At 45.6% G+C, this 13886-nt stretch overlaps 1 protein-coding gene across 1 annotated transcript in view; it reads right to left on the bottom strand.

Annotated features, from left to right (window-relative positions):
• The window catches only part of KLHL12 (kelch like family member 12), an 88913-nt gene that overhangs the window by 26741 nt on the left and 48286 nt on the right, over positions 1 to 13886 (bottom strand). Inside the window, exons 5-6 of the mRNA XM_065403037.1 lie at positions 12638 to 12752; positions 10121 to 10227 (exon numbers count right to left, since the gene is read on the bottom strand). Of these exons, the coding sequence (XP_065259109.1) occupies positions 10121 to 10227; positions 12638 to 12752 (222 nt within the window). The remainder of the gene's footprint in view (positions 1 to 10120; positions 10228 to 12637; positions 12753 to 13886) is intronic.

Raw genomic sequence — 13886 nt, forward strand, 5'->3', positions numbered from 1 at the left:
TCAAAAAGTGCTTAAAAAAAGAAGGTATCACTATCCCCATTTCAGATAATCAAACTGAGGCACAGAGAGGTGACCAAAATCTAGTGTGTCCTAGTAGCAGGGCTGGGGACAGAACTCAGGTCTCCTGAATCCTGGCACCTCCAAAACATCACTGCATGGCTCAATTTCCATTCATAGTTTGATTTTTTTTCCTGGACCATATGAGACTTAATGGTGACCTGCAAAGGAAAGAATAGGGCTAGAGCCTTTTCTAAAAAAATTCTTTACAATGGATAAAAGAAGAATGTGAATGGTTTTTTGTAAGTTTTTTCCCTTGTTTCTTTTCCTATATTAGAAATTCAGGTTCTGTCTAGGCTCTGAGGGTATGTCTACACACCAAAGAAAAACTTGTGGCTGGCCCGCGCCAGTTCACTCGGACTCCCAGGGCTCGGGCTGTTTCATTGCTGTGTAGATGTCCAGGCTTGGGCTGGAGCCATGGGTGTCTAGTTGTTGTGTAGACACACTCAATGGTGACTGTAGACTTAGTGATGTGATGATATCATAAGAAACCGAGAGTTATAGTAATTGAGAGAAGGGATTTTTAATCCCTTAAAAACTTAAAAAAACAAAAAACAAACAGCTATTTAACTTCAACAACATATTATTATTTTGGAGAAAGGATGTATTTCTTTAAAATTCCCCAACCTCATACCTGCAATTAAGGTGGGAAAGCAGATTGTGCACATGCTCTGAGACACTCAGCAAAACCAGGGCAGATCAGAGTTGACACTCCTGATAGATACTTCTGAGGTAAAAAATAAATAAAAAAAAAAAAATTTTAAGCCAGAAACAAACAAAAACCCTTCCATTCCATTTTTTTATCCATCTTAAAAGGAGCAAAAAGGTCAGAAGCCCAATTTGATAAAGTCCTTTGCAGGTTTAAATATTATTATTATTTTTTTGGGTGCAGAGCTTATGTAGCAACTTAAAACAAATCGGCAATGATGCAGCCATTTATACAGCCCTATAATCACATCACACCCTCTTCAGTCCCTAATTTCTCCCCCTTACCTTTTCTCTTCCTCCCTCTCCCCCCACACCTTTCTCCTTTTCTTATCTTGGAGAACATCTGTAGTCCTCTAGCTCACAGAAAATAGTAGCAAGCAGGAATGGCACTTCCCTGGATAATGAAACTGGCTTCTCTACCCTAATCCTTTACTAATCTCTATGGCTAAAATATTAAGATTCCTATATAATCCTTTCCTGTGATTTCAAAAAGCCCTACTCTCAAGTACATAAGTTGCAGCTGGGCATAAAATTGGGAGTTCTTCACATTTTCCACAACTGAGAACAAGAAAGCCAAAAATAAGTAAGATTTACTTGTTGGGGCACGGGGGGAGGAAGAAGAAGGGGGACGACACATTAGAACACTGCCCATTTTAATTAAGCAGCACACAAACATCTGGAATCCAACACTTTTCCCAGATCTTAAAAAAAAACTTTGCCTGCCCCATAGTAAACATTGAAATTTACAAACAAATCAGTTGCTCCAATCAGTAGTTAGAGAGAGGCTTAAAATGGAAATCTAGACTCATCTTTAGCTCTGCAGAGGCAACACACACGTGTTTCCAACAAAAGGAAGAGTGCTCTACAGCAGTGGTTCTCAAAGCCGGTCCGCCGCTTGTTCAGGGAAAGCCCATGGTGGGCCGGGCCGGTTTGTTTACCTGCCCCGTCCGCAGGTTCGGCCGATCGCGGCTCCCACTGGCTGCAGTTCGCCGCTCATGGCCAATGGGGGCTGCGGGACGCGGCGCGGGCCGAGGGATGTGCTTGCCGCCGTTTGCCGCAGCCCCCATTGGCCTGGAGCGGCGAACCAAGGAGGGTGGGAGCTGCGATCGGCCGAACCTGCAGATGCGGCAGGTAAACAAACCGGCCCGACCCGCCAGGGGCTTTCCCTGAACAAGCGGTGGACCAGCTTTGAGAACCACTGCTCTACAGTATTTATGTTATGAGTTCTTAGTGTACTTCAATAAAGTAAATTATATTTACATTCTAATTCTCTCACAGGTTTCTTTAGCTAGTCAACTCATAAGGAAGTTTCAGAAGTTGTGCATCACATACTAACTAAACCATGTTTCCATATCTTTGTTGCTCTAGGGTATAGCTGGAACAACTAAAGAACACTTTACTAGATGCCCAAAAAGCCACAATCCCTCAATCAAGGAAAAATGCCATATTATTTAAAAAAAAAAAAAAAGGAAAAAAAAGTAGGGCTGTCACACAATTAAAAAAAATTAATCACGCTGTTAAACAATAATAGAATACAATTTATTTAAATAGTTTTGGATATTTTCTACATTTTCAAATATATTGATTTCAATTACAACACAGAATACAAAGTGTTCAGTGCTTACTTTACATTATTATTTTTATTTCAAATATTTGCACTGTAAAAAACCAAAGAAATAGTATTTCTCAATTCACCTAATATAAGTACTGTAGAGCAATCTCTTTATCATGAAAGTACAATTATGTACAAAAAATTATGTACAAAAAATAACTGCATTCAAAAATAAAAGAAATGTAAAACTTTAGAATCTACAAGTCCACTCAGTCCTACTTAGGCCAATCGCTCAGACAAAACAAGTTTGGCTACAATTTGCAGGAGATAATGCTGCCCACTTCTTGTTTACAATGTCACCTGAAAGTGAGAACAGGCCTTCTCATGACACTGTTGTAGCCGGCGTCGCAAGATATTTACGTGCCAGATGCGCTAAAGATTCATATGTCCCTTCATGCTTCAATCACCATTCCAGAGGACATGCGTCCATGCTGAAGATGGGTTCTGCTCGATAATGATCCAAAGCAGAGCGGATTGATGCATGTTCATTTTCATCATCTGAGTCAGATGCCATCAGCAGGCTGATTTTCTTTTTTGGTGGTTCGGGTTCTGTAGTTTCCTCATCGGAGTGTTGCTCTTTTAAGACTTCTGAAAGCATGCTCCACACCTCGTCCCCCTAAGATTTTGGACGGCACTTCAGATTCTTAAACCTTCGGTCGAGTGCTGTAGCTATTTTTAGAAATCTCACATTGGTACCTTCTTTGCGTTTTGTCCAATCTGCTGTGAAAATGTTCTTAAAACGAACATGTGCTGGGTCATCATCCGAGCCTGCTATAACATGAAATATATGGTAGAATGCGGGTAAAACAGAGCAGGGGACATACAATTCTCCCCAAAGAAGTTCAGTGACAAATTTAATTAATCATTATTTTTTTTAATGAGCATCATCTGCATGGAAGCATATCCTCTGGAATGGTGACCAAAGCATGAAGGGACATACGAATGTTTAGAATATCTGGCACATAAATACCTTGCAACACCAGCTACAAAAGTGCCATGCAAACGCCTGTTCTCACTTTCTGGTGACATAATAAATAAGAAGTAGGCAGCAGTATCTCCCGTAAATGTAAACAAACTTGTTTGCCTTAGCGACTGGCTGAAAAAGAAGTAGGACCAAGTGGACTTATAGTCTCTAAAGTTTTACATTGTTTTATTTTTGAGTGCAGTTATGTTAAAAAAAAATTTTTAAATCTACATTTGTAAGTTACACTTTCATGATAAAGAGGCTGGGGTGGGGTAGTTGACCGCTTTGATAACAGGTTCGGAAGAAGGGGCTGTGATAATAGGTTCAGAAGACGGGGCAGCGGAATCAGCGGGCAAATCGACATCCCGGTAAGAAAAGCGTACCACGCCTGCCTGGGCCACGTAGGGGCTATTAGTATGACCCTGGCACAGTCTGTCCGTATTTTGAGTAACACTCTGTGTAGAAGTGGCATTGGGGGGGGAATGCGTACAGTAATTTGCCGCTCCATTGGAAACACTCCAAGGAGTGTTTCGCTAGGCCAGCTCTGGAGCGGGATTCTGGATACTTGGTTTTGCGGTTGCAAAAAGTTTCGGGTAACCCCATATTTTAAATATATTGTGTAGGATGGTCTTGTTTATCTCCCATTTGTGATCTAGGGGAAATGCTCTGCTGAGCTCGTCCGCGGTAGTGTTTAAAGAACCGGGTAGGTAAGAAGCTGAAATCTGGATATTGTGTTGGAGATACCAATTCCAAAGCTTCATAGCTTTGGTGCAAAGAGATGGGATCGAGCTCCTCCTTGTCTGTTTAGATAAAACATGCAGGCGATGTTATCAGTCATGATCCTGTTGTTTTGGTTTTTGATGAAGGGGAGGAATTGGAGGCAAGCATTGCAGACTGCTCCGAGTTCTAGAAGGTTTATGTGTAAAGAAGCTTCGGTGGGGGACCAAAGTCCTTGAGTGGTATGATACGCCATGTGTGCCCCCCCAGCCAGTGAGGGGTGTGTCTGTAGTAATTATAATGGAGGGGGAGTCCTGTAGGAACGAGCCTCCAGAGCAGAGATTGTGTGGAAGAATCCATCATACAAGTGAGTCCTTGACTTTGGTAGGGATGGATAGAAGTCTGTTTAGACTGTGTACATTTGGTCTGTAGACAGTGGTCATCCAGCCTTGGAATATATGTAGAGGCATGCGTTTTTGACCACAAAAGTACAAGAGGCCATATGGCCCAGAAGTTGTAGGCAGTCTCGGAAAGTGACCTGAGGGTTGTTTCACAACTTGGCGATCAGATTTCTTATGGTGTTGAATCTGTCGAATGGGAGAGATGTGAGTCCCGTTAACAAATCAAGGTGTGCACCTATGAACTCCAGTTGTTGGGTAGGAATCAATGTGGATTTGTTCGTTTATTTGTAGGCCAAGACCCTGGAAACAGTCGACAGTCATCTGGGTGGATCAAACGGCCTCCTCGAGACTCCGCACTTTGAGGAGGCAATCATCCAGGTAAGGAAAAATTATGACTCCTTTTTTCCTTAGGTGAGCCGTTACCCCCGCGAGAATTTTGGAAAAGATATGGGGAGCTATTGAGAGGCCCAAGGGCAGAACTCTGTACTGGTAGTGCTGTGAGCCCAGAACAAAGCGGAGAAAACGCCTGTGGGCAGGATGTATAGTTACATGAAAATAGGCGTCCTGCAGGTCAAGGGCTGAAAACCAATCTCCCTGCTCCAGCGCTGGAATTATGGTTGTGAGGGTAACCATTTTGAATTTTTGCTTTTTGATGAACTTGTTGAGTCATCTGAGGTCAAGAATGGGCTGCCATCCTCCATTTTTCTTTTCTGTTAAAAAATAACGGGAGTAAAACCCCATTTCTTTGTGCTGGTCGGGCTCCTATTTGCAGGAGATGTTGTACCTCTTGGTGGAGCAAGTGGCCGTGAGAGGGGTTCCTGAAGAGAGATGAGGTGGGTGGGGGGTATGGACAGGAAGGGAATGGAGTAGCCCATTCTGATGACCTCTAGGGCCCATTTGTCGGTAGTAATGTTCTCCCATTTGTGGTAAAAAAGTAGCAAACAGTGCCCAAAAATATGGGTAGGTAATATGAGCGCTGGAGTGGGTGGGAAGTCTTCTATACCATCGACCAAGGCTTCAAATCTGCTTGTTAGGTGGAGGGGGTTGGGAAGGTGTCAACAGAGTGGAGCAGCGACGTTGGTACCTAGGTCTCTGGTGTTCTTGCTGTTGGTGATCATATGGCCTCTGGTGTTGTTGAGTGTAGGTCGGATATCGTGGACGTTGATATGGCTGATACCTATATTGTCTCCTTCTAGTCAATGGTGTGTGGATGCCTAGGGACCTGAGAGTCGCTCTGGAATCCTTCATGGTATGCAACACTTTTTGGTCTTTGTGGAGAATAATTTGTCTCCATCAAAGAGGAGATCTTCCACAGTATTCTGAATCTCGTGTGGGAAAGAAGATGATGTAAACCATGAGGCCCAATGCATCACGACTGCTATCGCAGTGCCCCTCAGAGACTACGGCTTTGAATTGCTGTCTCTTGTCCTCAGGAATATCGGTAATAAAGTCCATGAGTTTCCCGTAATTTCTGTGGTCACATTTGGCCAATAGGGCCACGTAATTAGCCACCCTGAATTGTAGTGTGGACGACACAAACTTTTCGACTAAGTAGGTCCAACCTTTTACAGTAACTCCTCACTTAACGTAGTTATGTTCCTGAAAAATGCAACTTTATGTGAAACGATGTTAAGCGAATCCAATTTCCCCATAAGAATTAATGTAAATAGGGGGGGATTAGGTTCCAGGGAATTTTTTTTCGCCAGACAAAAGACATTATATACACATACAGTATAAGTTTTAAACAATTTTAAACAAAGAGTTTAATATTGTACACAGCAATGAATGTTTGTGAAGCTTGGTTGAGATGGTGGAGTAAGAGGGTGGGATATTTCCCAGGGAATGCCTTGCTGCTCAATGGTGAACTAGCACTCAGCTGAGCCCTCAAGGGTTAATACGCTGTTGTTAATGTAGCCTCACACTCTACAAGGCAGCATGGACTGAGGCAGGAGGGAGGAAACACAATAGATGCAGGGCAGTAGCTGCAAACACTTCCCTGCAAAAACTGAACATGATGATGAGCCCACGCTATCCAGCTGGAGCGCAACACTCCCTCCTCCTGACAGCACATGCACGGCTGCACAGGTGCTGACTTTCCAAACTGCTGGGGGATGCATGCATGAGTGAGAGAGAGAGACGTGCATTGCCCCTTTAAGTACACGGACCCCACTTCAAGTATGTTGCCCTTTTAAGCATATCAGCCAGTTCAGACAGGAAGCAACAGTTTCCAGCAAGCTCCCTCCTTTCTGTCCCTGAGCCCTGTTCCCTCTCCTCCACTTTGTGGAGAGGGGGTAAGGAACGGGGGGGGTGGGGGTGGGCAGGAGCAGGGGGACATCCTGATATCAGCACCCCTCTCCCCCCGCAAACAGGAAGCTCCCGGGAGCATATCGAGGGCAGGGCAGGAGCGGCAGGGCAGTGGGGGGAGGGCCACCTGAACTGCTGCTGGGCAGCTGCCGAGCCACACACCTTACAGGGAATTTAGGGGAGCTGATGGGGGGGGGGCTGCCGGCCCCCTTGGTTCTAATCCCCACAAGGAGGGGCTGCTCTTCCAGAGAATCCTGCGAGCAGTGGACAAAGCAGGCAGCTGCCAAACGACATTATAAGGGAGCATTGCGCAACTTTAAACGAGCTTGTTCCCTAATAGATCAGCAACGTAACAACAAAACGTTAATCAGGACAACGTTAAGTGAGGAGTTACTGTACTGTCTTTGTCAAAGGGGGTGGACGGGAGATGCTGTTGTTTGTTCCTTTGGTTAGCTGCTTCAACTACCAGTGAATTTGGTGCTCGGTGCATGAAAAGGAACTCTGAGCCCTTGGAAGGGACATAGTATTTCCAGTCTGCTAGCTTGCAGGTAGGGGTTATAGTGGCCGGTGTTTGCCACATATTCTTGGCAGGATCCATAATGGCTGCATTAATAGGAGAGCAATCTTAGATGCACTGGAAGGTTGCAGAATGTCGGTCAGCTCATGCTGATTTTCAGGTACTTCCTCCAGGGTAATCTTAAATTCATTAGCCACTCTTTTGAAGAGATCCTGAAAATTAGAAAAATCATCTGCTGTTGTTGGAGGTGGGGGCATAATAGCCTCGTCCGGTGGGTTAATTAATATTGTTCGGAGAGGTGTCAGATGCCTCTTCTTCTACGTGCAGCACTGCGGGTTGTTCCTGTAGTTCAGTCGCAGATGTATGCACAGGTTCAAGAGGAGATGCGGTGTCACCTCTTCTGGGGCTGTGTCGGTCACCATGGTGTCTCCTGTATGATCCCCAGGGGCCCCATTAATGCCACTGTCTGGGAAATGGCATGGGTGGTCCCATCCATGGGTGTGCATACCAGGGTGGTAGGTCCTTGGAGTATGAAGACCTTGATCTCCTGTGTCCCATGCTGACTGGGGTCTGGAGTTGGGAGGAATGGTATGGTGAAAAACCTCCCTGAACATCGGCATCCTCATAACTAGAGAAGTGAGAGGGAATATGAGATAGCTGTCGGGGCCATGTTGATAGGTCTGGTGAGAGATCAGTATCAAGCAGGGGGGACTATAGGGTCGGTGATTCCAGCAAATCCCTTGAATGAACAAACTGCAGTGCCGCAGTGTTTGCAGCCAGAGTGCATTCTGTTAGCTGCAATTGCGGTGTCATGGGGTCAGGTGGTCCCGAATGCCGCTGTGCCGTAGGGGCAGACATAGTGGCTTGAGGTGCCGGTGCCACAGTAGCAACCGCACTAGGCTGTGACACAGGCAGGCTCAGTTGAGTCGACTCCGGGTGCTGCATGAGAAGAGGCAGGCAACTTTAAGCCTGAAGCCCTGGCGTCGGGATGGTGTGCCTTGGAAGCAGCCAGGGTACGTGCGGTGCCGGAGGTGCCTGGCGCTTCATATGTGCTGAGCGATGGAGCGGTCGGCACCGAGGAGACAGACCTGCTCGGAGATCATTTGGGAAGCGGTAAGTCTTTGTGAGGCGAGGCAGGTGGTCGGTTTTTTGCCTTTTTTTTAATCTTTTGCTGACCAAGGAGGGCTTTGTGTTGATGAGGAATCCGCACCTGGGTCGGAGGCAGGTACGAGGGACTTTTCCATTAATATTAACTTGAGCCTGAGGTCTCTGTCTTTTCGTGCCCTGGCTTTTAATTTACTACAGTGGATACATTCCTGGGGGATGTGGGACTCCCCCAAGCGGCGAACATATTGAGAATGGCTGTCCGAAATAGGGATGGCATCTCTGCACGTAGCGCAGCACTTAAAAGCTGGTGAGCCAGTCATATTATGAACTAACTGACAGGAAAAATGGGAAGGAAGAAAAAAATGGAGGTTTTTTTGTTTGGTTGGTTTTTTTGAGGGACTGGGAAAGGAAAAATAAAACGTATCTGACTAAATACAGGGTAAAACTGTGTAAAACTAACTAGACTAGCTAAAAGCAAAGAAGTTTGTCAGCAACTCTGCTGAGCTCCGTCTCAGGCCAGGGACGGTAGAGAAGGAATTGAAGAGACCGGCCACGCACGTGTGCTATTGAGACATGGTGGGCATGTGAGGCAGGCACCGCGCAAGCACGGCCCGTGCGAGTACTGCTGTAAAAATCTCCGAGCGAAGGTACAGGGACGCACCAACACCTGGAGTGCTGCACCCACAGGGACACTCATCTCGAAGAAGAATGGGCTCTTCAATCTAGTAGAGAAAGGTAAAACACAATCCAATGGCTGAAAGTTGAAGCTAGAGAAATATTAGACTGAAAACAAGGTGTAAATGTTTGACAGCAAGAGTAATTAACCACTGGAACAACTTACTGAGTGTTGTGGTGGATTCTCCATCACTGACAATTTTAAAATCAAGATTGGATATTTTTCTAAAAGATCTGCTCTAGGAATTATTTTGGGGAAGATCTACAGCCTGTGTTATGCAGTGGTTCCTTCTGGCTTTGAAATCTATTAATCTATTAAGACATTTTTCTCAATGTATATTTTCTGAGATAATATTTTAATTAATCTTTCCAAAAAACCTGATATGTCTATGTTATCAATATTAAGACTAATGACCATCAATTAGTGGCATCTTTCCTCCACAGATCTTACTGTGCTCTGCAAACTTCACTCATTTATTATACACTGTTTATACACTAGCATCATTTCACCACTGAAATACAGCCTCCTCTGGATAGAATGTGGCAGCTGTTTAACAGCTAATAGCAACACTACACAACAGCTTAGGAGAGGAAATGGAGAATGCAGAATCTAACTGCAGTCGTAATTTAAGGAGGTAGATTACAATCATCCAAACTGGAATCTGGCCAGAACACAGAAACTCATACAAACCGTTGCAAAAAGTTTCAGGGGAATTTTTAACGGCCATAAGAGCTTGGGATCTAAATTTAATATCTCACCTAAAAGAGAGTCCCACAAGCAGCAAAGAGCCCTTGGTACTGAGTTAGGGCACCGGTGCAAATCTCAGTCAAGCGGAGGAAAGATGCTGAATCATTAACACTTCTGGCAACATCTAAACCTCAGCAGTCCCTCTGAACATAAATCTCCAATTCTAAGCGGAAGAGAATGGACAGTCCATATGGGGAACACTAAGCCATTATCCCCTTATCAGAATGTTTAGACCTATCAGTATTTTGATCCATTACATTTGCAGGACCCACTGGTGGTGAAAAATGTGGTAAAGCAGATAATTCCTTACCGGCAAGAAACTCCACTCCTGGGTCTTTGGGTCATATTTTTCCACCACGTCAATAGGTGACTGCTGACTGCCAAAGCCTCCAATCACTAGCAGAACTTCGTTAGCCCCTGTAGAAAAAAAGTCCAGAGTCAAGTTAATTCCTCTGCCACCAAAGGGTCACCTAGAAAGAATCCTTTAATGAAACTTTTGGATCCATCCTGGAGGGATGGTCTGTGGCAGGAATGATGGGGCACAGCTGCCTCTTTAACTGAATATTGCTGTCACTTCTCTTTGTTTCCCTCCCTGCACCATACAGACAATATTCAGTCTTCCCCACACCTCAAAGTGGCTGGTGGAGGGTGCATGCTCCTCCTAGCTTATTCTCACAAGAATTGTTCTCCTTTCTCATCATCTAAGCTACCCCTCAGATGCAGGCCAGAGAGAGCATCCTCCCTCATTCACCATTTCACTGTGAGCATCAATGCCCTATACCCTCCTCATGCAACCAGTTGCTGCTGTACCTACCTAGCTACCCCACTGAAGCACAGTAGGAGATTTATCCTGATGGAAGGAAGCAAGTCAGCTACAAAATACTTATAATTAAAGGCAGAAGGGATGATTTGAGGGAAGAACTATTTTCTGAAAATATTAAATTCCAAATAAAGTCTTTTTCAGGTGACCATGAAGTTAATTGTGTTAAATATTTCTCCTATAAAGGAAAGAAAAGAGTTCTGTGCCCTTTTTGCTTCTTTATCATGTATAAGGAAGGCCTGAAAGGATTTTTCCTGCCTGTTCTGTTTAGCTTAGAATTATCAAGAATATCATGTTTCCTCTTCTGTTTTTTTCTGGAGGTCTCTTGGAGGCCCAGACTAGTGGAATGGGAGCCTGTTGAGCCCCTGCTTAAAGGGGAGCAGTGCTGGATCTTTAACATGGAAACTTATTTTCCCTCCAGTGTTTGTCAGGAGTTTGAGTTAAATAAGTAAATAAATACATCAAAGAACAGTGTAATCGTTTCAAAATCTCTTCCCCCACTCAGTTGCCCAGTTTTACCTCCTTGCTACTCATATCATCATCATCCTACTACTTCCCCAGTTGTCCATAATACTGCCAAGTAAAACAAGGATAGCCAAGCCCTGAAAAGAAAAAATCCTAAATATTCTGCCTAATCCTTCCTTGTACATCATGGGGGTGCGGGGGGGTGGGGGGTGGAGAGGGGAAATCAAACTATTTCTTTCCTTTGCAGTCACCTTAAAACTATGTAAACAAGCAAATGATTTTGAAGCATGTATTTTATCCCAAAGCTCCACAGAGCTCTCTCCCATTTCTGTCTGATTTCTGCCTGTTCTCTGAGGGTATGTCTACACAGCAATTTAATCCCAGGTCTCAGGCAAGGCTCAAGCCAAACCCCCCTTGCATACACACTGCAAATATGCTAACCTAGGGCTCAGACCCAGGATCCCAGGACTGTGCTGGACTGGAGGGTCCGAGTCATAGAATCATAGAAGATTAGAGTTGGAAGAGACCTCAGGAAGTCATCTATTCCAATCCCCTGCTCAAGGCAGGACCACCCCAACTAAATCATCCCAGCCAGAGCTTTGTTAAGCCGGGCCTTAAAAACCTCTAAGGAGAGAGATTCCACCACCTCCCTAGGTAACCCATTCCAGTGCTTCACTACCCTCCTAGTGAAATAGTTTTTTCTAATATCCAACCTAGACCTCCCCGACTCCTCCTTGTTCTGTCATCTGCCACCACTGAGAACAGCCTAGCTCCATCCTATTTGGAACCCCTCTTCAGATAGTAGAAAGCTGCTATCAAATCCCCCCTCACTCTTCTCTTCTGCAGGGTTAACTGGGTGAAATTTTATGGCCTGTGTTATGCAGGAGGTCAGACTAGATTATAATAGTTCCTGGGTGGGAGTTGTCGAGAGAGATGAAAAGCATTTTTGCCCTGCAAAAGGACTGGCATGCTGCTTCTGCAGGCCAAGAGCAACTGACCTCTAACTACATTGCAATCAATTGAGCTCAACTCTGCAGACCTGTCAGAAAGGGAGATCGTAACTTCAAGCAAGAAGGAGGCTTGCTAAGGCATGTGTCAAAGAGAGGCAAAGGGCTTATTTTTGCTCTTTAACACTGAAGTATCTCTTCCTACCTCCCTGGTGTTTTTAATGATCCGGGTAAAGGGGTAGAAAGAAACTATCCCACCACGTTGGGATACACGTCTAGAAGCATGGACAACTCTGAGGGGAAAGACAGTCTTGTCACTAATACACAGAACTGGAAGTTAAGGCGATCTGGTCTCTACTCCCAGCTCTGCCACAAATTCACTGTTTGTTCTGAGTCAAATCACTTCCATTCTCTGTCTCAGTTTCCCTCTGTACAATGGGAATATTACTTGCTTCCCAAAGGATTGTGAGAGTTAGCTCATTAGTATCTGTGAAGCATTGAGATCATCAGTCAGAAGGCACTAGACAAGCATCTAAATACAATACCTGGCAATGTCCCAGAGAACCTCCTGAGTGTCTTTTCCTTTGTTGCTCACCTAGACGTGCTCTGGTCCTGGGTCCCTGCATCTGACTCCGGAGCTCAGGCCTTAGGTGGAATTTCTTAGCTTCATCTACAAGGTCTCTGCACTGCAAACTGCACCGTATAAAAGGCTGGGAGAAAACATGCATATGTTGTATGTTTGATTTGTTTTAAATTCCCTAGAAACAATCATGTTAGAACCAGTTCCACTGGATTTAAATGACATTAAAACTCTGACTTGCATGATGACCTGCTGGCAACAGAGAAAGGCTGAAAGTGCTACAGACGAAAAAAGGCCAAAAACCTGCACAGTGCCAGATACTGCAGGGTTCCCTAACTGTGGAAGAACAAACAAGACCAAGTAAATTACCAAACTAAGATAAACCAATTTAAGCAATATTTAAACCAGTTCAACTATGTCTGTGCTGGGGATTGGCATCAGGGTAATAATATTAGTTTTAGATCAATTTCATTATGCCAGTGAAACCATTCTAATGTAGTTTGCTGCAGGAAACTCTGCCCTGCTTGGTGACGGTAACACAACTAGGAATCTCCAGCTGGGTAAGGATAACACTATGGATTATAGGTAAAGCTGCGTGTCTGTCACGGAGGTCATGGAAGTCACGGATTCTGTGACTTTCCATGATCTTCGTGGCTTCTGCAGCGGCCGGTGCTGGCTCAGGGGCTGCCCAAGATGGGGATGCCAAAGATGGGCAGCCCATGGGCCAGCAGCAGAAGTTTGGGTGTGTGGGAGGGGGCTCAGGGCTGGGGCTTGGAGTGCAGGGCGGAGTGCATGTCCCTGCAGTTCCTAGGCGGAGGGGCCAGGGGGCTCCACACGCTGCCCGTGCCCGCAGGTACGGCCCCCGCAGCTCCCATTGGCTGCGGTTCCCGGCCAATGGGAGCTGCAGTGCCAGTGCTTGTGTCGGGAGCAGTGCGCAGAGCCCCCCTGGCCACCCCTCCCCCTAGGAGCTGCAGGGACATGCCAGTCGGAGCCGGGAGCCTGCCAGCCCCGCCAACCCTCTCCACCCAGCATCAACGGGGGTCCTGGGCCACGCACTGCCACCCACCCCGCCCTCCCCAGCACAGGTCCTGGGCCGCGCGCTGCCACCTGCTCCCTCCAACACCCCCAGACCGCTACCCCAGATCACCCGCAGCCCCCTGCCCCAAGTTTTAGTTAGGGGTATATAGTAAAAGTCATGGACAGGTCACGTCCATGGTTTACTGCCCGTGACCTATCCATGACTTTTACTAAAAATACCCGTGAC

This window comes from Emys orbicularis, chromosome 4, assembly GCF_028017835.1.
Source record: "Emys orbicularis isolate rEmyOrb1 chromosome 4, rEmyOrb1.hap1, whole genome shotgun sequence".
In the NCBI taxonomy this organism is placed as follows: domain Eukaryota; kingdom Metazoa; phylum Chordata; order Testudines; family Emydidae; genus Emys; species Emys orbicularis.